Source organism: Schistocerca americana, chromosome 3 (genome assembly GCF_021461395.2).
Source record: "Schistocerca americana isolate TAMUIC-IGC-003095 chromosome 3, iqSchAmer2.1, whole genome shotgun sequence".
Classification (NCBI taxonomy): domain Eukaryota; kingdom Metazoa; phylum Arthropoda; class Insecta; order Orthoptera; family Acrididae; genus Schistocerca; species Schistocerca americana.
The window spans coordinates 232,050,269-232,077,162 of NC_060121.1; the positions used below are offsets into that span (position 1 = coordinate 232,050,269).

General features: G+C 38.8%; 1 protein-coding gene across 1 annotated transcript in view; it reads right to left on the minus strand.

Annotated features, from left to right (window-relative positions):
- Positions 1 to 26,894, minus strand: part of LOC124607271 — a 234,656-nt gene that overhangs the window by 30,848 nt on the left and 176,914 nt on the right. Inside the window, exons 8-9 of the mRNA XM_047139549.1 lie at positions 17,755 to 18,015; positions 365 to 682 (exon numbers count right to left, since the gene is read on the minus strand). Of these exons, the coding sequence (XP_046995505.1) occupies positions 365 to 682; positions 17,755 to 18,015 (579 nt within the window). The remainder of the gene's footprint in view (positions 1 to 364; positions 683 to 17,754; positions 18,016 to 26,894) is intronic.

A 26,894-nucleotide genomic window follows, 5' to 3' on the forward strand; every position in this document is an offset into this window, starting at 1 on the left:
TGTCAATGATTAGCACCTCAAATATTTGGTGAGTTGTTATCTTTTCTCCTTAAACATCAGTTATAAATTTCAGAACTGCAATATTGGAGTAAGAACTCAAGCACAAGTGATAAACTGTATCAATGAGAAGGCAGAGCACAGAAAGATGAAACCATGAATAAAAACAAATGAAATGTTTTCATCTGAAGAACAGTAAATTTTAAGGTACATATTCAAAATTATTGTCACTCACAGCAGAACAATAATGAACATTGTATGTAAGAATGTAGTCCAATGTCATTAACAAAATTATATAAATGTATACATTCCAAAATTTGTGATGCACTTCTTAATTAAAGTGTGTTGGTTTCATGTATGCCCTTACCATTGGCAGAATTTCCCAGTCCAATAATAACAGAGGCATAGTGTGAGGAGCCCTCTTCTTGCCAACCTACTGAACACTGCCAAGGGCCAATGTCAAAATCACTGATGCTTTTTATATGCAGACCACAATCACCATGATTGAGTCCAGTTCCAACATAGCTGTAGTTTCCTGTGATCACACCAGGAGACAGTACAAATGCTGAATCATTGTAAGGAGGTTTGAAGCGACAGAATGTGAGGCTCCTGGGAATGGTGCAGTGCATACTAACACTACCAGACACTGTGGCATCACCTTGTACCATTGCTGAGAGTTGTGGATCTGTAATTCAATGAGATTATGACTATTAATAAATGGCAAATAAAAATGTTATTTATGTTGTTATCTATCAGACTTAATACAAACAGAAATAGTATCTATTTTCTACCCACTTGTGTAATAGTATTATAGCATGCACTATTACATTTTGGTAAGGATCTTTAAAAAATAACATGTTTAGCCTGAGAGATTTTTGTGCATTGATAGTGGGAAAGGTCTTATGATGTGTGCAAGTAATTAACTACAAGAGGTTATTGCACTCAAGCCACACTATAATTAAACAAGTGTACATTTTGGAAGAACATGATTTATTTCTTTTGGAGTCTTGATGCAATCTTAATGGCATTTTCAGGGCTTCCTGAACAAATATTCTCATTGATTCAGATGTTTTATATTCTTGAATATATGTTATAATGTATTCACACTTAATAAAGTTTTCAATATTATGAGAAGCACAGTTGCTACTCACCATATAGCAGAGATGCTGAGTCACAGATAGGCACAACAAAAAGATTCTCACCATTATAGCCTTTGGCCATTAAGGCTTTCTTCAATAATAGACACACATATGCAGACGCACACACACTCATGCAAGCACAACACACACACTCGACTGCAGTCTCAGCAACTAAGTGGGTGGGGGTAAGGAGGAGGCTGAGTTGGGAGGGGGAGGAATAGTATGGTGGGGTGGTGGACAGTGAAGTGCTGCATGTTAGATGGCGGGCAGGAGAGAAGTGAGGAGGGGGGGAGCAGTGGAAAAGGAGAGAAATAAAATGACTGATTGTGGTGGTGGAATGACAGCTGTCTAGTGCTGGCATGGGAACAGGGAAGGGGCCGTATGGGTGAGGACAGTGACTAACAAAGTTTGGGGCCAGGAGGGTTACAGGAATGTAGGATGTATTGCAGAGAAAGTTCCCACCCACGGAGGTCAGAAAAGCTGGTGTTGGTGGGATGGATCCATAAGGCATAGGCTGTGAAGCAGTCATTAAAATGAAGGATATCATATTTAGCCTTCATCATTTCTGTACCATGAGGTTTGCCACGTTTTTTGCTTACCTCCATAATGTCCTCATCTTCTCATAAATGCCACAATTTCACCAGCAGCATCTTACCCTGGTTTTTGAACATCTCGCTATTTATGGCATCATCTTAAATGTGTTGAAGTGTGTGGTTGGTCAACCAGGGGTGACTTTCTTGGGACATCAAATTTCAATAGCAGGCTCATTCCCACCACCAGAGAAAGTTGAGGCTGTGTTAAAGTTCCCACAACTGGCTACTTCAAAAGAGTTGCGCAGATTCCTTGGCATGTTCAATTTTTACCAATGTCATTTGCCACATGCCACTGAAGTGTAGAAACAACTCATGCTTGCATTGTCAGGCCCCAAGACAAAGGGCAAAGCATTGCTGCAATGGTTCCCAACAATGATCAACACATTTGAGGCAGCCAAGAGAACTCTTACCAATACTGCACTCCTTGCACACCATACCAAAGAAATGCCCCTGGCTTTAGTTGTAGACGTCAGTCAAACAGCAATCAGATCCGCACTTCAGCAACATGTAGACAACACATGGCAAGCTCTTGCCTTCTTTTTGCATAAGCTGACACAAGCACAGCAAAGATGGAGTGTGTATAATCGCAAGCTGTTAGCCATGTATGGAGCAGTAAAGTACTTCCACTTCCAACCGGAAGCAAGAACCTTTACCATACACACTAGACATAAGATGTTTACATATGTCTTGCAGCAAAACAATGACAAGTGTTTGTAATGACAGTTTAGCCACCTCGAATACATAGCGCAATTCTAGACTGACATACAAAGCATCTCAATCCTTGGAGCCTCGAGAACATAGTGGCTGAGAGCTTGTCTCGGGTTAGCACAGTCACAAAGACTGTCGATCTCTCACACCTATGTGATACACAACAGACTGGTCAGGAACTCTGTAACCTTCTGCACAGCACACAGGCTGGCCTACATGCCAGTGGGACAGCACAAGTTGGTTTTCCATGGTCTACATAATGTCTGCCACTGAGGCATCAGAGTGTTAGGAAAACTCATTGCCTCTCATTACCTTTGGCCAGGTATCCAAAAGAATTGCTGGCAGTGGGCCCGCTCTTGCACAAAATGCCAATAAAGCAAGGTTACACAGCATGTAAACGTGCCCATTGGCAGCTTTCCAGAGGTCACCGAGAGATTCGCCCACATTCAGCTGGACATCATGGGACTCCTTCTATCATCAGGAGGACAGCAATACCTATTAACAAGTACTACTGATAGATTAAAGTGTTGATCTGAAAGAATCCTGGTCAACAATACCTCTGCCGAGTTACTTCCAGTAGCATTAATGATGCAATGGGTTGCATCCCTCATACGGATGAAACAATGGACATTCTGCTAAAGGGCAAGTGCAGCACCATCTCCATTGATTGTGTCAGGCCAGTGTTTGTATTTGATGACTATTTTGATGCACCTCTGCCCTCGACAACCAGCCAACTGCCTTCCCCATCTTCTATGATCAAGCCACCATCCGATGAATGGCAGGTGCCCATTTTCCATCAAGATTTCTCAATGGTGCTAGGGCTGATGGAAGCAGATGCTGTTCTGCTTCTCCACGGGGGGCTGAATTGGCGATGGCAGAGATTGTGCATTCTACAGCATTATCAGCTGATTGCCAAGTTACCTCAAAAAAATTCACATGCTCACTGCCTAGGGCACTGATGTGTGTGTTTATTCTGTGCCTAAGAAGAAACTCTATTGAACTGTGTGGTTTTACTTTTTTAATATTATTAATCCATTGTTATCTGTCATAGTGACAAGTTTACTTATCCACTTTGCTTCCAAAAAATGTTACTGTTCTCAACGTACATTTCCTTGATGTAGTTGAGAGTAGAGAATTTTTTTAAAAAATGGGAGAAAGAGCAATTCTCACATTTGCTGTGTGTAGTATGCCCAGGTATCACACAAAATTTAAAGGCTGTCTTATAGCCCTATAAGATTATCTTCAAACTATTTCCATGAGATTCACTTAACATTTGTAAATTTGGTCACATAAAATGTTTGCATAGTCATTGGCCATAATCCACCTTCAATTGTAACATCAATATGAACAGTATGCTAAAAAAAATTGGCTCATGTCCTCACAAATCAGTATGCATGCTTAATTTATGAAATAGGCCACATAATGTATAACCTTACATGGTTGCCAAATGCACAGAGACTGATGTTAGAAACAATGTGAAAGATGGGTCATTAGAGTATTTTATTCTTTTCAAGCATTGTTTGTCCACATTATGTGGTCTCAAAGCAGGACATAATTGTGTCAAAACAATACTATTATGTTACCTAGGATGACAAAATTTGGCAAACAAAAAGAAAATAGAGTTTATTAATAGAGTAAGGTCTGATTCTCATAGTGAATGAAATAAATAGATAATAATAATGATCATTATACTCAAAGTGCCTGCCTCAATCAACAGTTATGTGGAGCAGACAGCTAGACCCAGCTAGCTATGTTGACATTAAGGCAGAGGCTAAGGTTTCCATGGTGATGTCGTCCAAAGGTGTTGTCTCTAGCCAGCAGGTATATTGGTTAATTACTGTAAGGAGATATTGCTGGCCATTCGATGGGGAAAGTGGTCCACTACATCAAGGTGTAATTGAGCTAAATGAGAGGTTGTGTGTGGAAAGTTACCTCCTGGCATACGTACATAATGGGACACTTTGCAATGCTGGCATTGAAGGTGTGTCCACATTCACTGCCGGCAATCCCTCTCCATACCTAGCCAAACGAAGCACTGTGACATGAGGTGAAAGGTGGGATGGGCTTCAAGGTAGCTTAGACTGTGGACACCATCAGAGGTTTGTTGTTGGAGTGGTGATGGGAGAAAAGCGTGAGGTCTTCCTCCAGACACATCACAATATAGTCTGCCATATTCTCCTGGAATGCCAACAAGTTGCAGCTGCAATGCTGATGTGGCATCATAAAGAACATTCAGAGCTCTTGGTCATCCTGTTGTGCATGTGCCAGTTCTGAAAAGTCAATAGGGCTCACTATATGGCTGATTTCCGGACATTATCAATTCTGGAAATGTGCCTCAAGTCTGTACTAAATGGCCTTAAAAACTTTACATAATTGAACCAGCAGGGAGAGCAGTTGACACTATTCGTTTTTAACACATAGAACAGTGATTTGTGATCTGTGCACATCATGAACATCCTCACTTCTAGTTACGGATGAAAGTATTTAATTGACTCATACATGGCAGGAGTTCTTGGTCACATACTCGCCACTTATGCTGTGATGGCAACAATTTTCAGGATGAATATGCAAGCAGTTGCCATGAATCTTCTGGCCATTGTTGGAGTACCACACCTATAATCGTTTGACTTGCACTTATCACTAATGCCAAAGGTGTCTCCAGCTTAGTGTGTGTGAGCAGTGCTGCATCTGCTGTGCTATTTTTCACAACCTTGGAAGTGGAGCACACTGTTGCATTGCAGTGCCATCTCAAACCTTGAGGCCAGAAAGTGCTTTGTTCAACGGCTCTTGCAGTTTTGCTGTGTCGTGTAAGTGTCAGCGGTAATAGATAAGCATGCAAAAAAATCAGCATAACTTCTTGAGTGTCATCAGTCATGTTATCAATAAGGTTACTTCAACCTTTTCATTTTGTGGTAGGGACCATGTAGATGAAATGTGGTACTCGAGAATGTTACCGTAGAGTGTCCAAACACAAACTTGGCCACTTTCAGCACCACACAAAATTGTTCTAGACACTTAAATACTTCTTGTAGTTGCTGATGTTGTTGCTTCCCGGTGGCAGAAAACACAAGTATTTGGTCAGGTATGCAACACAAAGTGGCAGTCCTCATACAGCAGAGTTGATAAACCTCTGCCAAGTTTGTGCAGCATTCTATAACCCAAACATCATAGATTCGCTCTCATAGGTTCTGAATGGACTGGTTATTGCTGTCCATTTACCTCCATTCTGGCCAAACAACCAATGTTATGATTTGCTCAAGTCGAAGCTAGTTTTAGCTACATAGGAATTATGGTCAACTTGACAAAATTCATCCTCACAATGAGCCAACTTTACCATTGCTATGCTGCAAAAGTACAGGACATGATCATAGTACCTCCCCATGAAAATTCATGTGAAAAGCATAAATCAGAATTAATTTGAAGGATTTCTATGTCACACAAAGAGTGGATCAGACAGGTACAGACACAAGAAGGCATCAATGATCACAAGCTGTCTCAATATCTGTGTCAACTGTGTAGCAAAGTTTAAACCGTTAAATCCCTAACAATCTACTACACACACTGTGGAGCAGCTTACTACCTTTACAAGTTAAAGAAATCATGGCATGGCAGATGGAAATGCCATTGGATGTGGTGGTGGAGCTCACTGATCAGATTCCAAAGATCAACACACCCATGCAGATTAGTGCACTGACAGCATCATGCACTCATGAAGGATAGTGGTGTAACAGTGCCATGCAGTAGTACAACAGTGGAAGCAACAGTAGCAAACACAATTTAGACTTACTGGTGATGAAAGTAGACACACTATAAACACAGATTGGTACACTACCACATCAGGGCAGTGATTCTAATGGTACAGGATCTAATCACTGGAGATCCAGAAGCTAATCATCAATGAATGCTGCATCGTGGAATACAGAACACCCTATATGCTGATATCACCACAGGTTCACCAAAAATGCGCATAAATGTACAACTCTGTATCACACCCAAATGCGAGTGGCATCCAGTAGCAGATGAAAAAAACTGTTCAACAAAGTCATGGTGCCTGTTTGTTAATGATAGGGGATCCAGTCAGAAGTATTTAATAGTCACCGGCTCAGAGAAGACTAAGTTCACTGCTGTAGACTGCCAACTGCATTTGCCGCAAATATCTCATCCATCTCTACATATGGAATGCAGCAACAGAGGTATATTTGGGACTGCCACTTCCATTTACATGGGATTTTACCAATGCCAATGTTACGGAGCTGATAATAGGAGGTGATTTTCTGGCACACTGCCATCTATTACTAGATGTAGTTATTGCCAAACTGGTCAAAAGTGTTCCCTGACTGATAATGGGTGGCTTTCACAACAACGCCTCAGTGCAGAGTGCCAATCCAGCACAAGCACATGACAAGGAGTGCACTGCACTGCTGGGGCAAAAATCTGACCTCAACCAGGCTACAAGGCACACCTATGCACATGGTATACCACATGGTACACCATATATAAACCACAGATGGTCCACCAGTGTCTTGTAGATCCAGGAGAATAGCATCTGATTGTCCATTGCTTAAATGGAATTCCATGTGATGCTTAAGGAGGGCCATTAGTTAGCCTGTGATTGTCAATACTGCACATTGTCATGAAGAAAGGAGTTGCCTAGCACCTGCGCAGTGACTATCATCCATTCAGTACAAGAACAATGCCTGATCGATATCCTGTGCCTTTGTTGTGTGACTATCATTATGTCCTGCATGGCGCAACAATATTCAATGTTTTGGATTGCACCAAAGCATATACACAGATACCTGTGGCAGAAGAGGACAACAATGTTGTGTTTGAAAGTTTCATTGGAACAAAATTATTTATTTCGGCAACCATATCCACCAAACAAATTGGACAAATTGTTACACTCTAAATTGGCTACACATCTGAACATTTAGTTCACAGGTGAAACATTCTGAATGTGCATAAAACACAGGAAGAGGTGAGTCAGAAAAACAGTTATTGATACTGTATCCCTAAGTGACTGAATGAAGAACAGAACATAAAAACACACGGAACACAAAAAAATCATATAAAAATTCATATGCCACCGAATAAACAATACAAGAGAACATATAAACATAATATGAAATGCAGCACCCCTGGAGATCAGCACAGAAGCTGTTTCACTGCTGTAACTGATTTGTTATCACAGATCTCACACACTAACAACACTGCACTCACACAATGACATTGCCAGGTGGTGTAAATGTCATAGCAGACTCTACAAAGTATTTGTTTAAACTGATATTGCAAAGGAGACAGGGTGATTGGGGGAAAGAAAGCAAAGCCAAAACTCAGAAAAATGAAAGACCGTACAACATGATTGTAATAGATAAAAAGTAGGAAGCTATGTTGGGCCATGATGGTTAGGTTGGGTAGAATAATGTAGTGTCAGACAATGATAGTGGGAACAAGAAGTACAACTGGGTTATTAAGAGTGCATCAACATAGTATGTATAGGAGATGATTCTATAAAGGTACCTCATAAATGTGCATGGCTTATGGTACACAAATATATGGTACTATGAACAAATGAAATACTTCTTCCTCAACTAGTACTGGATAGTGGAGAGAATTTCATATTTACATCATAGATCACATAAAAAATACTTTTTTGCGTAAATTCCTCAAAGAAAGTTACACGGCAATATTTCACACAGAACAGCCATCAATGAAATTCATCATGCATAAAAATTAATTGTTCCAGTCACAATGGTTGTTTGAACCTCCAACTAGCCACAGTAAAATTCCATCAAATATTCCCAGTGCTGAATTAAAGAAAACACATGTAAGTTATTATGCACCAACATTACAGAGTTTTTGTGAAAGCCAGTATCCGTATTTTTTCACATAGATGGTTACTTGCTGGTCACCAACTGACTACTTTAAGGGACATCTGACTATTTAAGGACTGGCATAAGAACAAACTGTTATTTTGGAAACTACACAATCATTTGAAGAACCGATACTTACTATGGACTGCATAACGATACAGCCTTCCCCAAGAATCACATGAAATGTCTCCCTCCTCCTCCTCCTCCTCCTCCTCCTCCTCCTCCTGGATAGTTATTGGATGAGTCGGTGCTTCCTAGGGACTTGTATGTGTGTCTTTATATATATATATATATATATATATATATATATATATATATATACATATATATATATATATCATTCTGTCCAATTTGCTAAAACACTTGATATTCATTGTGAAAGCATATAGAATGTTCTGGAAGGACGTATATTATCATGATTGTCAGGGGATTGTTATCATTAAAAAAATTATGTACAGGTGCTGAGTTAGATTTTAATCAAGAAATTGAAGTGTTAAATATCTGGCTGCAAATATTAAGAGGCTGTGGAAATGTTGGCATAAGTGGTTGCCACCTCTAATTACCTTAATTAGAGTTGATTGGTGGGTTGACACAGAACATCATTATCTTGAGAAATGGCTTAAAAGTTGCCAAGCAATGTATTTTCATTTGTTATCTATTTTTATGTCCTCCTCTGTAATTACATTTCTAATTAACTCTCCAATTGTTTACATCACACAACTTTCCTATTTTCAGAATTTGAGGCCTTATTTTTAAATTTTACATATGTAGATGGATAAAGCATGAGATTTGTACTGTCATTGAATGTTAGTAACCAAATCCAAACTGTAATTCATTATGTAACTAAAATAATACAAGATACATTATTGTAATTAAAGTTAATATCAATTTTCATATTTAAAACTAGTGATGATACTAAAAAAAATTATGTGACTTAATATTGTATTTTATACCTTATTTGGCTGTAACATCAGTTTCTTTATGTTTTGTAAATTTTAATTGTAACATCAAAATTGTATAAAATTAACAACGGGTCATTTTGAAATTTATTGTTAAAATTCTATATAAAGCAAAGCGGTGAAGCTGCAGGAGCGTTAGTTGTTGAGTTGTTTTGTCAGTCAGTCAAAGAGATCTGTGAAGTATGTCAGTCAGTGTTTTGTTAACAGGACGAGTATGCAGTTCAGTTGCCAATAAATTTTGTGAAGTTGGAAATTGTTATATTCTTTCATCAAATGAACTCCAGGCAATAGAAAGTTAAGTTAAATGTAACACTCCGAGAGGAATGTAACTGTCAATATTGATATAAATTTGGTTTGTGAAATATAAGGGGTCTAAAAATTCAGAAAAGTTAAAAAATGGCTCTGGGCACTATGGCAAATTATGAAAAAATCTTAATTAATTGCTTAATTAATGAAGTATGCAACTTTGAGCATAAAAATTAGGTTAATAAAAGCATAATGGTTTAGAAATTAACACACACAAAGGCAAAATCTCAAAATCTACAATGGATAATGTGGCCACTTCTGAATTTTAACATCAATTATTTTGTATTGTTGGTCTCCCGCTCCTTTGTTCGTCATGAATTTCGGTCCAACAAGCTGCAAACTCTCTACACCACTTATGGACATTTTTGACATCCATGCATGACTCACCATACACTTCCGTCAATTGGCAATGGATTTCAATTAGCACAGTATCCTTTGTGTTCAAAAACCGAATAACTGCGCACAATTCGCACTTGGCGGTAACATCCAGTGGGAGCTCCATTCTCAACGACTGCCAAGCCAAGACTGAGTGCCTCAGCATGGGGTGCGCTTGTTTACACACACAGTGCATGAAGCACTCTTCATAACAGTGTGACCACCTGCCACGCAAACAGAGCTCTGTACTTGTAAAAAAATAGGAGACCTTACTTTTGGGATTACCCTCGTACATTCACAATATTCACAGAAATCTGCTCCCAGAATGGCATATCACATATCACAGTGGCGCCTTTCCACCCAGACAAATGTCAAAGGCCACAGGAGAAAAGCCAACAGAGGCAGGCCTAACATTATTTCTTAGCACATACAGGACAATGACAGTCAACAGTCACAGCCATACTGAAGTACTCCTTGGTTGCCAACTTGCACCCTTGTGCACTTGCTCTCACCATGCCCAGGGGTGGTCACAGGGAAACAAATCATGTCTCTGGGCCACTAAATGAAAGACAAGGAGTGGTTCATGTGTTCAGGTGTCATCACAAGTGGATTCCAACGTCAATCATCTGATGTCAGTTGCACCACATGTATGTTGTTTCCACTAAGGATGGTGAGATGGTACACCATCACAACCATGTCACCAGGCATCAGCACCACCTGCCATCCCAACAGCCCCACACAAGCTACCACAGACAATGTGGAGATCACTCTTCAAGTACCAGTGGAACAAACCCAGGACCATTTCCTCCTGATGGCAGAGACTACACACTCATAACCAAACCCAGCCATGGCTCCATGAGAGGGGTCCCATGGAACTACTTCAACATCATAACTTCTGCCACTCCCCAAGATGCAGGCACCTTGCTGGCCACAATCAGCCATAGACACCAATTAAATCCAGCTGAGAACAGAATATGCAGATATAGAGCTAGTTCCAGACACAGACCACAACAACAAACAAGGCACCACTAAAACTGGTGTGCAGTCAGCGCACATAAATGTGGAGCTGTTGTCAGAAATAGCTGATGATATCATAGAGGGCACCTGCAACCTCGCATTAACTCCCACAGTATCAGAACATAGTGGAGAGGATAACACTGACCTTCACACATTCTCCAAGCCATGCTGGTGGCAGCATGGGACCTGTGCATTATCACTGACATCAATTTTGACTTGGGCTCTGCTTACAGATTAACTTTCAGACTTACAAGTGATTGCTGTACACTGGACCCTGCCCCAAATAGCCTTACAGATTCTTTTTATGGGCAAACTAACTTACCAAGTGAATGCTGCCTCTGAACTCTGCCCTAGATCATCACCAATAACAATATGCAATCCATCTGTGCACTGTTGTGAGTGTGTAATAAATACATGTTGTAACTGAAAATGTGTACACACTCATGTTCTTATAATAAAAGATCTTCAAGATCCATGAAGCATGAGAGACTGCAATAATCTTTAAGTACTTCCTTGTATGAATTTATTGAGCTAAAAGCTGATCAGTCACCAGTGCAGAAAAACTGGTACTGCAAAAATTGCTGAGTCATCACATACATATAGAAACATGTGGTACACTTTAGTTAAAAAAAAATGAAGTGAGCAATTACATTCAATGATCATAATCTCAAGGAAACCACAAGTCAATGCATGTGTAAGGGATACAATCTAAAAGTAGGTTCTCAAATATGGCATGTAACAAGTTAGATGATTCTTTGCTCTACTGTGCCTCTATACAGTGTGCTTGGACATAGAGTTGCATCATAAGACCCAAATCCAGTGTTGGTGGGTCACTGATGTAGTACATTATTGTTGAGACTGAGGTTTTAATTAACAAACAAGCAACATCTCAGGAGGTTTAGTTTCTATAATATATCTTGAATCTGTGCAAGATGCAATGTTTCCATTCTCCATACATACAAAGAGGATACATATGGGCGGAAATACTCAGCTTACACTTACTACTGTAAAAAAGGTGTGAGTTGGATAAAAATATCCCCATTAGCTATGGGCTACTCCTGCAGTATTCTGAGCTTCTTGTTGACACTGAGTATTAACTACATACTGCTACTTCATGTAATCAGGTTTTTCACATCCCAGTTAAGATGATGATGATTAATAGTATCTACCACAGCAACATTTGATACACAGTTACTACTCAACATTGTCATCATCATCATCATCATCATTATCATCATTATCATCATCATTATCATCATCATCATCATTATCTTTGTCATCAGAAGCAGCAGTAGCTGTCTCTATCAAAGAATGATCTACAGGTACTGAGCTCAGTTATGTCTGCAAATTCTTCTCCTATTAGGAATGGTCCTTTCGGTCAGTGACTCCATTGATCTTTCACAGATATTTGTCCAATCAGTCTTGTGGTCTTCCTCATGGTATGTCTCTAACACTGGTACTCCATTTCAGCATCACCTTTGTCCAGTCATCAGTCCTTCCATGAACAATGCTGCCCATAGCCAATTCATAGTGGCTGTTCTCTGCAGGATGATCTTGTTATGATGTCCACTGGCCTTTCTTGATCTTTCCTTGTTAATTCCAATATAGAGGTTCCTTGCTTAGGTGTGCAGTTCCAAGTTTCCATCCTGTATATTCATAAAGTGTCTAGGCACCTCACATCAGTAACTCAAAATGGGGATGACACATTGATCAAATACTATTTTTTTCAGTTTTATTAACATATTTGACCTTAAGATAGCTAAATGTTTTCCAAATGCTTGCCAGGTGAGTTCAGTGCATTGAAAGATTTCCAGTCTTATGCCTCCTATCATATTTACAACCTGGCGAAATAAATGTATTTCCTGAGAGTGCCCAGTGTGTGTTTTTGAGCTGTTTGTTTCCTATCATGCTTCATTTACTAGGCATAGCTTTTGTCTTGGTAAAGTTTGTGTTTGATTCCACTACTTGGCAGTCTCAGACAAGATCTGATATCAATGTCTATAGTTCATCAAAATCATTTGTCAATGATACAATGTCATCTCTAAATCTCATGTTATTAACCCTCTTTCCATTGAGTCTAATCCTAACATTATATCACTTCAGATGAGACTGCTTGCACCACCATATTTTCTCCTTTCCAAAATATGGTGATGGCAAAATCTTTGTCCTACCTTTATGAACTAATTTGCTGCCCATTCTCCAAGTGAGGATCAAAGAAAATAGACATTGATTTTATGCAGAAGATTTTTTTTCATGAACTGTAATATACCTTCTTTTAAATTTGCAAACTGAAAACTTACATAAAATGTTAAGAGACACATGTGATTTAGCTCTATCTGTTTTGCTTTATTATGATCAAAAAGTGAAAGATGAATGGTTTATTCTTTTGTAATGTGACTTGCAGTAGAGAAGTAAAATAATCAGATTGAGATATAATTCATGATTTGAATCACAACTTATTTCAATACTGAAAAGGAAGTTACGCTGCTGCAATGAATGGGCTTCTGACTGATAAATATTTCATGGCCTTCTTTTGTCCAGTTTTACCCTTATTATTTTAGGGAAAGTGAAAAGTGTATTGCTCAACTGCCAAGTGATGTATTAAGCACATTCATGACACAAATAGTACAACCACCTGAGAAAACACTGACTTGGCTAATGAGAGGTACTTCCTAGTAGAGTAAGCTTTAACTACCAGCATGACACCATCAGCCTGTAACTTGTCATTGTCATTCACTACCAGGTACAGAATCATGTAGGATGGATATATGTGATATTTCCACTGAGAAGAAGCAAGTGAAGGATCTGTATATCCATCATACCCATTGAAAGGATTAAATAAGAGTTAAATTTTCTAGCTACACAGACTGTTTTATAAAACGCCTCCCAGTATTATCCTCATAATTTTTCTCCACACACCATGGATTGAGTAACTGTGTTATTCTGTCACACACAAAATTTCTTTTGTAATATGAATCAGAATATTTTACCATCATGGTCAGATTAAACCATTGCCTTTAATTTTCATCTAAATCATTAAAGATAACTGAGTATAAAGAAACAAATTGCCAAAGTTTTACACACTGTCCTTCAGTCCTTCTAAGGAACTATGCTGTACCAAATACTGCAAAGCTGGACATCACAATTCTAGTCATTCTTGATCAATACTATCAGACAGAAAATCTATGTTAACGTCTCCTAAGATAATTTATCTAGTTAGAACACAATAGAATAGTTATGTCTACAAAACCCTATTAAAACAGTTTCTATTTGCTTTATGAAGCTAAAGATATTTAGTTTAGTTCAGTTTATTGTTATCCATAGAACATATTTTATAATGATATTTTACATGTCATGTTGCAAGTTTTATATAGTCTTAACAAAATTCCTTTTAAATTTATCATCGATAGAGTGAAATCATAATTTTATGTGCTCATAGTGATAACAGGTAATCAGTAGTAAATAGATATTGTATATACAGCAAAAACACACAATAACACCTTATAAAAATAATATTTTAAAAATAACAGGAGACAAAATTATATATGAATGCCATATTACATAAAAAATACTGAGACATTTGCATAAACTGAAGAAATATTTTTAAACTCACACTGGCAGGAATAAACAGCATCAGAAACTCAGATTGGCACTTTGTCTATCATTCTCTTCTTATGTATTTTCAGGTCTTCCTATCTTCCTTCCTCAGGGTCTTGGCTTGTACACAAAGAAGAATTACCTTATACTACTTCCAGTTTTAAATACAACTTTGTTCCATGAATTTGTCTACAAGTATTGCTTCACCTTCTACCAACATCCAGAGATTACATATTCCTTCAGTTTTCTTTTTTAAGTGCTCATTTCCTTTATGCTCTTAATGCTAAGTGGAACTCTGTTATAAAATGAGTTTCCTGCATTTCTAGCATCCCTATCTGTCATTTTCAACCTTTCGTTGCAGATTTGGTAAGTTTTTCTAGCTCTTGTGTGGTCGTCATGAAAAAGTGTGTTTGCAGGTACTGTACAGTTTATCATTAAAAGGAGTATTTCCTTATCTATGTACAAACCAGATACAGTTAATATTTCACATTCTTTAAATTTGTTATTGCAGTATTACCATGGTGGTCATTTTACTATGCATCTGGTGGCATTCCTTAGAAGTTTTTTAAATTCTCTGAATGTGTGCATCTGCTTCTCCTCCCCATACTGATGTGTTATTGTTCTAGTCTTCAGTCCAGAGACTGGTCTGATACATTTTCCATGCTCCTATACCCTGTGTAAGCATCTTCAACTCCTAATAACTACTAGAACGAACACCCATTTGACTCTGCTTAATGTGTTTATCTCTACGTCTCCCTAAACCAGTTTTTACTGCAACACTTCCCTTCAATACTAAACTGACCATTCCTTGATGTCTCATGATATGTCCCATCAAACAATCCTTTCTTGTAATCAAGTTGTACCACAAATTTCTTTTCCCCCCAGTTTTTTTCCAATACCTCCTCATTTACCCATCTAACCTTCAGCATTCTTCTGTTACAACACATTTCAAAAGCCTCTGTTTTCTTCTTCTCTGAACTGCTTATTGTCCATGGTTCTGTTCCATACAAGACTACTTTATATGCAAATATCTTCAGAAAAGAATCCGTAACACTTCAATTGATATTCAACGTAAACAAATTTTTCTTCTTCAAAAATGCTTTTCTTTCCATTGCCAGTCTGTATTTTATATACTCTGTGCTTTGGCCATCATCTTTTATTTTACTGCCCAAATAGAAAAACTCATCTATTGGTTTTAGTGTCTCATTTTCTAATCCAGTCCTCTCAGTGTCAGCTGACTTAATTTGGAGACATTGCATTACCCTTCTTTTACCTTTGTGGATTTTCACCTTGTAACCCCCTTGCAAGACACCATCCCTTCCATTCAACTGCTCTTCCAAGTCCTTTACTGTTTCTGACAAAATAACAATGTCATCAGAAAATTCCAAAGTGTTTATTTCTTCTTTGTGACCTTTAATTTAGTCTCCAAATTTTTCTTTGATTTTCTTTACTGATTGCTCTATGTACAGAGTGAATATCAGGGATAGGCTACAACCCTGTCCAGTGCCTAGTCAACCACTGCTCCCCTTTCATGTACTTCAACTCTTATACTTGTCATCTGATTTCTATACAAGTTGCAAATTTTTCCATGCTATCTTCAAAATTTTGAACACTGTATTCCAGTCAACACTGTCAAAAGCTTTCTCCAAGTTTACAAATGATATAAGCATAGGTTTGCCTTTCATTAATCTATCTTCTAAGAAAAGTCAAGGGTCTGTATTGCCTCACACATTCCTACATTTCTTTAGAATCAAAACTGATCTACCCAAGATTGGCTTCTGATAGTTTTTTCCATTCTTCTGTAAATAATTAGCAATAGTATTTTGTAGCCATGACTTATTAACCTGATAGTTTGGTCATATTAACAGAATCTTCTGTCAGTTCTTGGTAGAACAACATTATAATAAATGAAAAGCACCAGTTTGCTTTTGTTCTACAATATTACTTTTTAGCAGACATTTAAATGTCTGAAGATGGCCTTGTAAGCTGAAAACCGGTTTACAATAAAAGTAATATTGTAGAGCAAAAGCAAACTGGTGCTTTTCATTTATGATAGTTTGGTATTATTCACGCCTACCAGCACCTACTTCCTTTGGTATTGGAATAATCCCGGCGACAACCTTGTGTGAATGCTCTGAAAAGCTAACCATTTGCACATCACAGCATCATCTTCCTGCCAGTTAAATTTTGCGTCTGTAGCACATCATCTTCATAGTGTAGCAATTTTAATGGCCAGTAGTGTAAGCATTTCCTTTATTAAGAATATATTTGTATTTATTTTTGAGCAAACCTTATCAATGTGGTTTTCCCACATCAGATGTTTGTTCACCTCTGTCCTCAGATATCTATTATAGTCAACTGCCTCTAGAACTGCATCCTCAATGCTTAGAATACAATCCTCTGAGTTGTCCATTCTGTTTGTTTAAAATTTTGTACTTGTTATTTTCCTCCTGTTCATTAATGGATTATTTTCTGCATAATATCTTTCTGACATGTGCATGTTCTCAGTGGTTCTTTTCTCCAGATCCTTTACTGAGTTGCTATATACTAGTAAAGTTGTGTTGTCAGCAGCTTTCCAATTATTGCAATGGGTATGATATTTATATATGAAATAAAGCACAGAGATCCTAGTACTGAACTCTGAAATACTTCATGGTTTGTCTACATAATATGAAAGTAGACATTTTTTAAGTATTTCCATATTTATCTTTTATTTGCATGGACTGCAACATGTTTCCAACAAATGTCCTTATAATGTCCACAGCTATTCTACTGGTGATGTGAGAGATGTCAGTACAACAGGCTTTGGTTTTCCTGATACAATTCTGTGGAATACTATCCAAATCTTATTGCACAGAAGAGCATGGGATTAAAGCCCATCTTTTTGTACTTGAAAAAACTCTACCTTTCTTCTTACTGGTTTCATAGTAGTATAATTTAAGTTTGTATCCATTAGGATGTACCAGTTCAGCTTCAATGATTTCCATGTAATGAAGTGATTTGCACAACACACCTTCTGACATTCACTCAGCACTTTCATTTTCCTGCGTGGAACTTCACATTTTGTGAACCTTATACTGACCACTAAATTTATGGATACTTTTTCCATTTTCTCTTCATCATTGTATAAATGAGTTTATCTTTCATTCACAGTTTAATGGAAATCATAAGAGAAGAAATATTCACTTACCTAAGTCAGTTACAGTAATAACTTCTTGGATTTCTTTTGTCGTGTGTGGTAGGCCAATTGTACATGTCCAGATCCCTAAATGTAGTTTTGCTACTGGAGACAGTAAAACTTTGCATGAGGTCAATATTCCAGTTGAAATTTCTGGCCTTGGACCTTGAAACACACAATAATCTTTGCTAATGTTGTCTCCACAGGTAAGAGTTAGGTTGCTTCCCAGTTGCACTTCAACTACCTTTGAAGCATTTTTCATTTCTGTGGAAGCTGAGGAAGAGAAATAATTCAACCATAAAAAAAGGAGTCAAATGAAACTATATGGTTCCAGAGACTTTCTCAAGTTTCAAACATCTTTGACGTATATATGCAGACTGAAGCACAGAATGAAAATTTGTACCAAGGCTGGGATTGAAACGCAGGTCTTCTGCTCACTAGGCAGATGTGCTAACCACTACCCCGTACTGGCTCAATGGCTTTGCACAACTGCATGGAATACCCTAGCATGCCTCACTCCTCAATCTTAATTCCTATTCATGCTTCAGCACACTTTGTATGGCCCCTAAATTTGAACAGCATTGCAGAGGTTCTCCAACTGTATTGGAATAACATGTCAGCATCAAACGAAACATTCTGTTGAGGTACTATTCCAATACAGGTAGAGAGCCTCTGCAACACTGTTTTAGTTCAGGGGCAATATCAAGTGGGCTGAGATATGAATGGGAATTTGGATTGAGGAGTGAGGTGTCCTAGGATAGTCAATGGAGTTGCAAAGCCACTGTGTCATGGAGGCTTAGTGGGTAGCACATCAGCCTAATGAGTAGGAGACTTAGGTTTAAATCGCAGCCTTGCTACAAATTTTAATTCATCACTTCAGCCTGCATATATACATAATAAAAGAACTAGTATAGTTTAAATTTCAATCGACTCAACTGAAGTTAAATTACACACAGTGTTTAAAAAGCAATGCATAAATATGTTTCCCTAATAAATGAACAAACATTTACAATGGAAATGTTGCATGCAAAAAACAAATTGTTTCACTGCACAAAACATCCACACTCAGTTAAAATCAAATAATGTATATAGTGAGAGCCCAAGTGTTGCCTCCACATGAAGCCAGCCATGAGGAGAGATTACTGAAACTGGTGGCGTTTTATTTATTTATTTATTTTTTTTTAAATACAAGATTTCAATCTTTTTCAAGACTTTCAGACATTTTTACAAAACTTTTACACCTATTTTACAAGAGCTTAGCTTCAATTAATTGTTCTGCAGGTGAACATAATACATTAAAGAGTAAGCATTTTATTCACATATATTTTAGCTACAACCTTGTGCATGTAAATTATAAAATATTTAGGTCTTCTTCACACACACACACACACACACACACACACACACACACACACACACACACACGCGTGCGCATGCGCGTGCGCGCGCGTGCACGCACACGAGAGAGAGAGAGAGAGAGAGAGAGAGAGAGAGAGAGAGAGAGAGAGAGAGAGAGAGAGAGAATTTTTGAATGCCCAGTGACCATTTGTCTCTGCCTAATCAGGCTCAGCTGCCACCTGTGACACTCCAGCATAGGAGCAAGGAGCACGTTACTTATTTAGCTTTTTCTGTCTTTGTCTTAACGTAATTCTTAAATTTCTTGTGTGCTTTTGAATTTAAGAGATGTAATCTTGCATTTTAGTAACTGTAAAGTGTAGATTCATGCAGTCTTCAGCACAGTTATCTCTCTTGAACAGCCAGCTATACTGCTCAGTAAGGTATCAGCCTTGTTGGTGACACTTCAGGAGGGTAGCGAGTTACATATTTAGCTTTCTCTGCATGCTTTTATAGTTCATTCTTAATTTGGTAGTATTAGGATGGATAGGACATGTTCACGCTGTGTGCAGATGCAGGAGCAGCTAGCCACAGTTTTTGAACAGCTGCAGAAGCTTTTGGCCACAGTTAGCTGTCTTCAGGCTGCTGCCTTTATGTGCAGTGGTGGCAGAAAATATGCTACACTGTACAGGACACCTCAGGTGTTGTTTGTTTTTCTCACAGGCTCTGCTGCTGAGGCAACTTGCAGTGCACCTGATGTGGGCATGTGCCCTCACCACACAGTGAATGGAGATTGAGAATGCAGGGAGTCAAAACAGATGCTGGCCAGCTGGCCTCAACTATCCACCATGTGAGTGTACAGGTGGCTGCTCCTTCAGCAGAATCCCAGCAGACACACAGGAGAAGAGGTTAGCTAGTTACTGGGAGTTCCAATGTTGTGTGCATTATGGAACTCTATCTAGGGTGAGGAAGAAATCCAACATGTGCTCGGCATGCTTGCTGGAGGGATCTCATCTGAGATGTGGACGAGGCCCTGCCTGCAGCTATCATATGTGCAGGGTGCAGCTGTCTGCAAATTGTGGTTCACATCTGTTCTTGAGTTCTGTCCTCATTTCGTAAGGGCAGCTGGTGGAGATGATGAAAACTGCTGGTCTAGTTCAAAGGGTGCATGCAGAACTCACAATCTGTAGCATCATTCCCAGAATTGATTGGGGTCCTTTGGTTGGTGGAGAATTGTGGGACTGTCTTTTATAGGTCGGGGTGCACTACACAAACAAAGCAGCTGCTTGGGTGGCAGAGTACTTGTGGAGTGCACATGGCAGACCATGTACAAAGTAAAGATACTTCAGCTGTCAAAATTTTAACAATAAATAGTTGAATTAATCATAACAAATTTCTGAAATATTTAGTTAGGCAAGCAATGTGAAACAAAAATGCCATATTAGGGAAAATGCCATATTAGGGAAAGTATTCACTGCAGTCAAGGAAAGTATTATGCCTATCAAGGCCAAAATTGATTTTGGCTGAGAAGTTATTTGGATGAATGTAAGAGATCTAAGTGAACTGAAATTAATTATCAGATATCTTAAACAACTACCCAAATTTGCTGTGACAGTTTTAGAACCATTCAAAGAAGTATACATTCAGTAGTGCATACATTCCTTGAATGGTATCATCCATCAAGCCAACTTCAAACTGCAACAACATGCCAGACTTCACCTCAAAAATTATCCCACCTTCTGCTACACTACCCCAACAGTGGTGTTTCCCTTCCTGTCCCTCCTGTCCTACTCCCTCTGCAGCTCCCTAAACAGCCACACCATCAACAACCACTCCTCTTCTACAAACGGAGCTTGGCCAACCTCCTTAACATCCCACAGCCTTCACCATTGCCTCCCAGACCAAGAATAACTCATAAACACAAGAACGAGTCACAACAGTACAGTGTCCTTAACCTCTCATCTAAACCACTCTCCCCTCCTGAATTATCTATATTATCTAAGGGTCTCACTTTCAGTCTTAAACCTGCATTTGATATGCTGCATTGGTGAAGGACCTACTTTTCACACATGATATCCAATAGAAATATCACTTTGCAACCCAATCCCAAAACCTATCCAACAGCAAACCTAACACTGAATCCTGCCTTGAATGGTGAAGACCACAATCCCAACTTGAATCCCCACCACTGATTCTACATCATCCCTTGCAAGAATTCCTCACATCCAGCATTGCTTCACAACCATTCCTCAGGTCCCTACAACATGATCCTAACCTGTCCTCTGCAGAACTCCTGACTCTACGTTACCTAAAAGCTGATGACTCCATCATTATCCTCCCAGCAGACAAAGGATCTACTACTATAGTACTTGACCAAAAGGAGTACATTAGTTAAAATCTACACCAGCTCTGACAACCCTACATTTAGCACCTGCCGTCAAGACCCCATCCACCTGATTCAAACTAACCTGCAGTCCCCCCTTAAAACCACACAAGGATTAACACCTCAATCTATAGAACTTCTCGCCCCACCCAAACTATGTACTCCAGCTTTTACCTTCTTCCTAAGATCCACAGACACAATCATCCTGGCCATTCTATAGTTGCTGGGTTCAAAGCTCCCACTGAATGTATATCTGCCTTTGTTGATCAAAACCTGCAACCCATAGCACAAAGACTGCCCTCCTACATCAAAGATACCAACCACTTCCTCATTCTATACCAACATCCCCCACATACATGGTCTGTCTGCTGCTGAACATTCCATCAGTCAGCATCCACCTGATTCCAAACCTATGACATCCTTCCTACTCATCAAATCAGTTTTATACTTACCAACAACTACTTCACCTTTGAGAGGGAAACATACAAACAGATCAGGGGTACAGCCATGGGAACCAGGTTGGCTCCTTCCTATGCCAAACTTTTCATGGGTCACTTTGAGGGTGCTTTCCTGGGATCAATAAGTCTTCAACTCTTGGTTTGGTTTAGATACATGATGACATCTTTACCATATGGACTTCTGGTGAGGCTGACCTGCTAAAATTCCTAGAATTTCCAAATACCTTCTCCCAATAAGATTTCACATGGTCCTATTCCGAATCCCATGTCACTTTCCTTGATGTTGATCTCGTCCTCACCAACGGCCAGTTACACACTTCTATCTACGTGGAACCTACCAACAAACACAGTACTTACATTCTGACAGCTGCCATCCTTTCCATGTCAAACACTCCCTCCCATACTGCCTGGTATTTGTTCGGATGAAGACTCTTCATGCAATACACACCAATACACCCCAGTCTTCACTGCATGTAATTACCCCACGAGCCTAATTAAAAATCAGATTTCCCAGGCCTTCACATCCAATCCTGGTACTGCTGATCCTTCAAAAAAAACAACTTCGGAACACACCATTGGTGACTCACTACTATCCTGGTATGGAATGGGTTAATCAGCTACTTTGACAGGGCCTTGACTTCCTAAAATCATGTCTTGAAATGAGATCCATTCCGTCTGAAATTTTGCCCACTGCACCTACAATAGTTTTCTGTTGCCCTCCCAATCTCCATAATATTCTTGTCAGACCCTATGTTTCTTCTGCACCCATCTCCCAACCCTATGTATCCCACCCCTATGACTGTTCTGCTGCAAGATTTGTCCTATGCACCCTCCTACCACCACATACAGCAGCCCTTCAACTGGCAAAACATATACTATCGTAGGGAGAGCCACCTGTGAAATGACACACATCATACCAGCTGTTATGTAAACTTTGTCTGACCTTCTACACTGGCATGACTACCACCAAATTATCAATTAGGATGAACAAGCATAAGCAGAGGATGTATACTGGCAACTTGCAATATCCTGTTGCAAGGCATTCTCTACAACATGACAATCATGACCTCAGTGCATGCTTCACCACATGTGCTCTCTGGATTCTTCCCCCAGACACCAGTTTCACGGAACTCCACATGTGGGAACTAGCACTACAACATGTCCTTGTTTCTTACCACAAACCTGGCCTTAATTTATGTTAATTTATTCCATCTCAGCATTTCTTCACAGTAATTACTATCTGCTTCTTTCTGTTTTAATTTTCTACATCTTTCATTGTCTTACCTGTCTATTTTTCACAACCCCTCTCCCCCTCTCTTTTGTACAATGCGCTTAGCTTTTCACTCTTATTAACTGATGCATGATGTTTAAGCAGTAATCTCTGTTTGCATATTACCCTGTCTGCCACCTCTAAGCTCTCAGGTTTTCAAATCTTATCCATTGCAATCGCCAACAATCAGTCTTTCCTTCTCATCCTGGCAGTAAGTGTTGCCTGACCTGCAGTTCTGGGTGACTTTCCTGAAATCTAACTCTTTTCCTAGACCTCTCCTGTTGTTTTCCTTCACCCCCCTTCCTTCCCCTTCAACATTTCTGTCGGAAGAAGGAGCCACTGTCTCCGAAACCTTGCCAATCACAACCATCTTTTATATGTATATTCTGCTGCCACTTGTTGAATAAATTTTTTTTCTATCCAGTTAAATTATTTTGAAGTATAAACTGGGACAACATCTATGGATTGATTGCAGATGATATGGACAGGCAGTCTTGTGAACTATTTTTGGACATGTTTTCTGAAAATTGTGTTGAGCAGATGGTTTGACAGTCCACATGCAATGGAAGTATTTATAGACCTTATAGCCAAAAACATGTCAGACATCATTGGTGTCAGTATAGAGACAGGAATATTATCTTAGTGATGAAGGTTACTAATGTTGATAAATCCATCAAGAAAGCTAAGAGAGCATTTTTGCTGAAAAATAAAGATAAGTGGCTGTTGGTTTCCCATTTAGGCAATGTACGGAGATCATTTAGTTCAACTATGATGGAAATAGAGAAATTGTGGGCAAAGTTTAAATGAATTATAAACTGCACTCTGGATAAATATGTGTTGAGTAAGTGGATTAAGGATGGGAAAGGCCCACCATGGTTTAATAACAAAACTGGAAAATGCTAGGAAACAGAGACTGTTGGACTCTTGGATCAAAAAAGAATGTGCAAATGATCCAAAGTTAGTGGAAATTCATGCATCTGTAAAAAGATCAATGCATGAAGCATACAACTACCACTGTCATACCTTAGCAAAAAATCTTGCTGAGAACCTGAGAAAATTCTAATCCTACATAACATTGATAATTGGGTTAAAGACTCCTTCACTTGTTGACCAATCAAATGTGGCAACAGGAGACAACAAAAGGAAAGCTGAAATTTTAAATGTTGCATTTAATATATGATTCACACAGGAAGATCATTCAGACATCCAATTCTCTGTCACATAGACTCTTGTATGGAAGACGTAGTAATAGGCATCACTGGCATACAGAAGCACCCATGAAGAGTTGAAAACAAGTAAGTCACAAGATCTTGGTAGTATCCCAACTCAGTTTTGCAGAGAACACCTTATGGTAATTATCCTTGCTTGCATTTATTGCAAATCTCTCACCAAGCACAAAGTCTCAAGTGACTAGAGAGAAGAGCAGGTGATTCATGCATACAGAGTGAATCACTAACTATTGCTACCTAGAATAATTCCGAAAGCATGATAGGAGCTGAAAAGTTTGTGGGACAAAATTTTCATAGGACAACAGGGCCATAATATGACGTTGGTTTTCTGTTGCTAGGTGGGGTCGCTTCGGAGAATGAAGGTCAACTTTGTTTTTTAAATGGTATGCTAGAGTTTGGTACTTGTTTTCCAATAGCAGCTATTGAGATGAATCCAATGATATGTAACAGTATGATCTTTGAAGGTCAACGAAGGTCACAGAGGTGGCATGAATGTCTATTTACAGAAGGTGTTCAAAGTGATGACCATTGGTACCAGTGCAGTGCTGCCTTTTCTTATCATGGATTAAGTGGTATTCGTTATCACTTCACCACTTATTGAAGCACATGCTCAGACAGTTCTCTCCCATATATTGTGCAAATAGTAAATATTTGCCGAATATGGCATATCCATCTAACGTGCCATTGACATGTATACACCATTCAACAGTTTCACAATAAAACACTAATAGGAACGGTAACACTAGTAGCATTGAATCAATTGATTGTGAATGATGTATTCCTTCCAATGTTGTTGTTGTTGTTGTTGTTGTTGTTGTTGTTGTTGTTGTCTTCAGTACAGAGCTGGTTTGATGCAGCTCTCCATGCTACTCAATCCTCTGCAAGATTCTTCATCTCCCAGCACCTCCTGCAACCTACATCCTTCTGAATCTGCTTAGTGTATTCATCTCTTGGTCTCCCTCTACGATTTTTACCCTCTATGCTGCCCTCCAATACTAAATTGGTGATCCCTTGATGCCTCAGAACATGTCCTACCAACCAATCCCGTCTTGTAGTCAAGTTGTGCCACAAATTTCTCTTCTCCCCAATTCTATTCAATACCTCCTCATTAGTTATGTGATCTACCCATCTAATCTTCAGCATTCTTCTGTAGCACCATGTTTCGAAAGCTTCTAGTCTCTTCTTGTCCAAACTATTTATCATCCATGTTTCACTTCCATACATGGCTACACTCCATACAAATATTTTCAGAAACGACTTCCTGATACTTAAATCTATACTCGATGTTAACAAACTTCTCTTCTTCAGAAACACTTTCCTTGCCATTGCCAGTCTAAATTTTATATCCTATCTACTTCGAACATCATCAGTTATTTTGCACCCCAAATAGCAAAACTCCTTTACTACTTTAAGTGTCTCATTTTCTAATCTAATTCCCTAAGCATCACCTGACTTAATTTGACTACATTCCATTATCCTCGTTTTGCTTTTGTTGATGTTCATCTAATATCCTCCTTTCAAGACACTGTCCATTCCATTCAGCTGCTCTTCCAGATCCTTTGCTGTCTCTGGGAGAATTACAATGTCATCGGCAAACCTCAAATTTTTTATTTCTTCTCCATGGATTTTAATACCTACTCCAAATTTTTCTTTTGTTTCCTTTACTGCTTGCTCAATATACAGATTGAATAACATCAGGGTTAGGCTACAACTCTGTCTCACTCCCTTACCAACCACTGTTTCCCTTTCATGCCCCTAGACTCTTATAACTGCCATCTGGTTTCTGTACAAATTGTAAATAGTATTTCGCTCCCTGTATTTTTAAATTTTCTAACCTACCTGCCCGATTAAGGGATATGACATTCCATGTTCTGATCTGTAGAATGCCAGTTTTCTTTCTCCTTCCAATAACAAGTCAATATGCATCTCATTTATGGATAATGCCAACAAAATTCAGTGAAAACTGGAGACTTATATGCTGAAAGATATCCTCAATGTACTCTCCCTACATGTCATACATTTAAATGTGTGTATGATAAATTCAGAACAACTGGATATTTAACACATTGGAAACATATCAGGCAAAGGAAAGTTACTAATAAGGTAATGGAAATTGGTACTCTTGCCACTGTCGTTCAAGATCCTTGTGTTAGTTCATGTCAAATTGCAAGGGAATCTGGCATGAGCCATACAGTGTAGTTTGTGTTCTGCATCACCATAAGTATCATCCTTACCATATTAGTCTCGACCAAGAATTAACAGATATGGACTGTATGCTTCACATTGAGTTCTGCCAATGGGCTCATCTTCAGATTCACAGGGATAACACATTTATTAATTTGATTTTATTTACTGATGAGACTACATTCGTGAACCATGAAAATGTTAATTTGCATAACATGCATTATTGGGCAACTGACAAACCATGTTGGCTATGGCAAGTTGCACACCAAAAACCATGGTCAATGAATGTATGG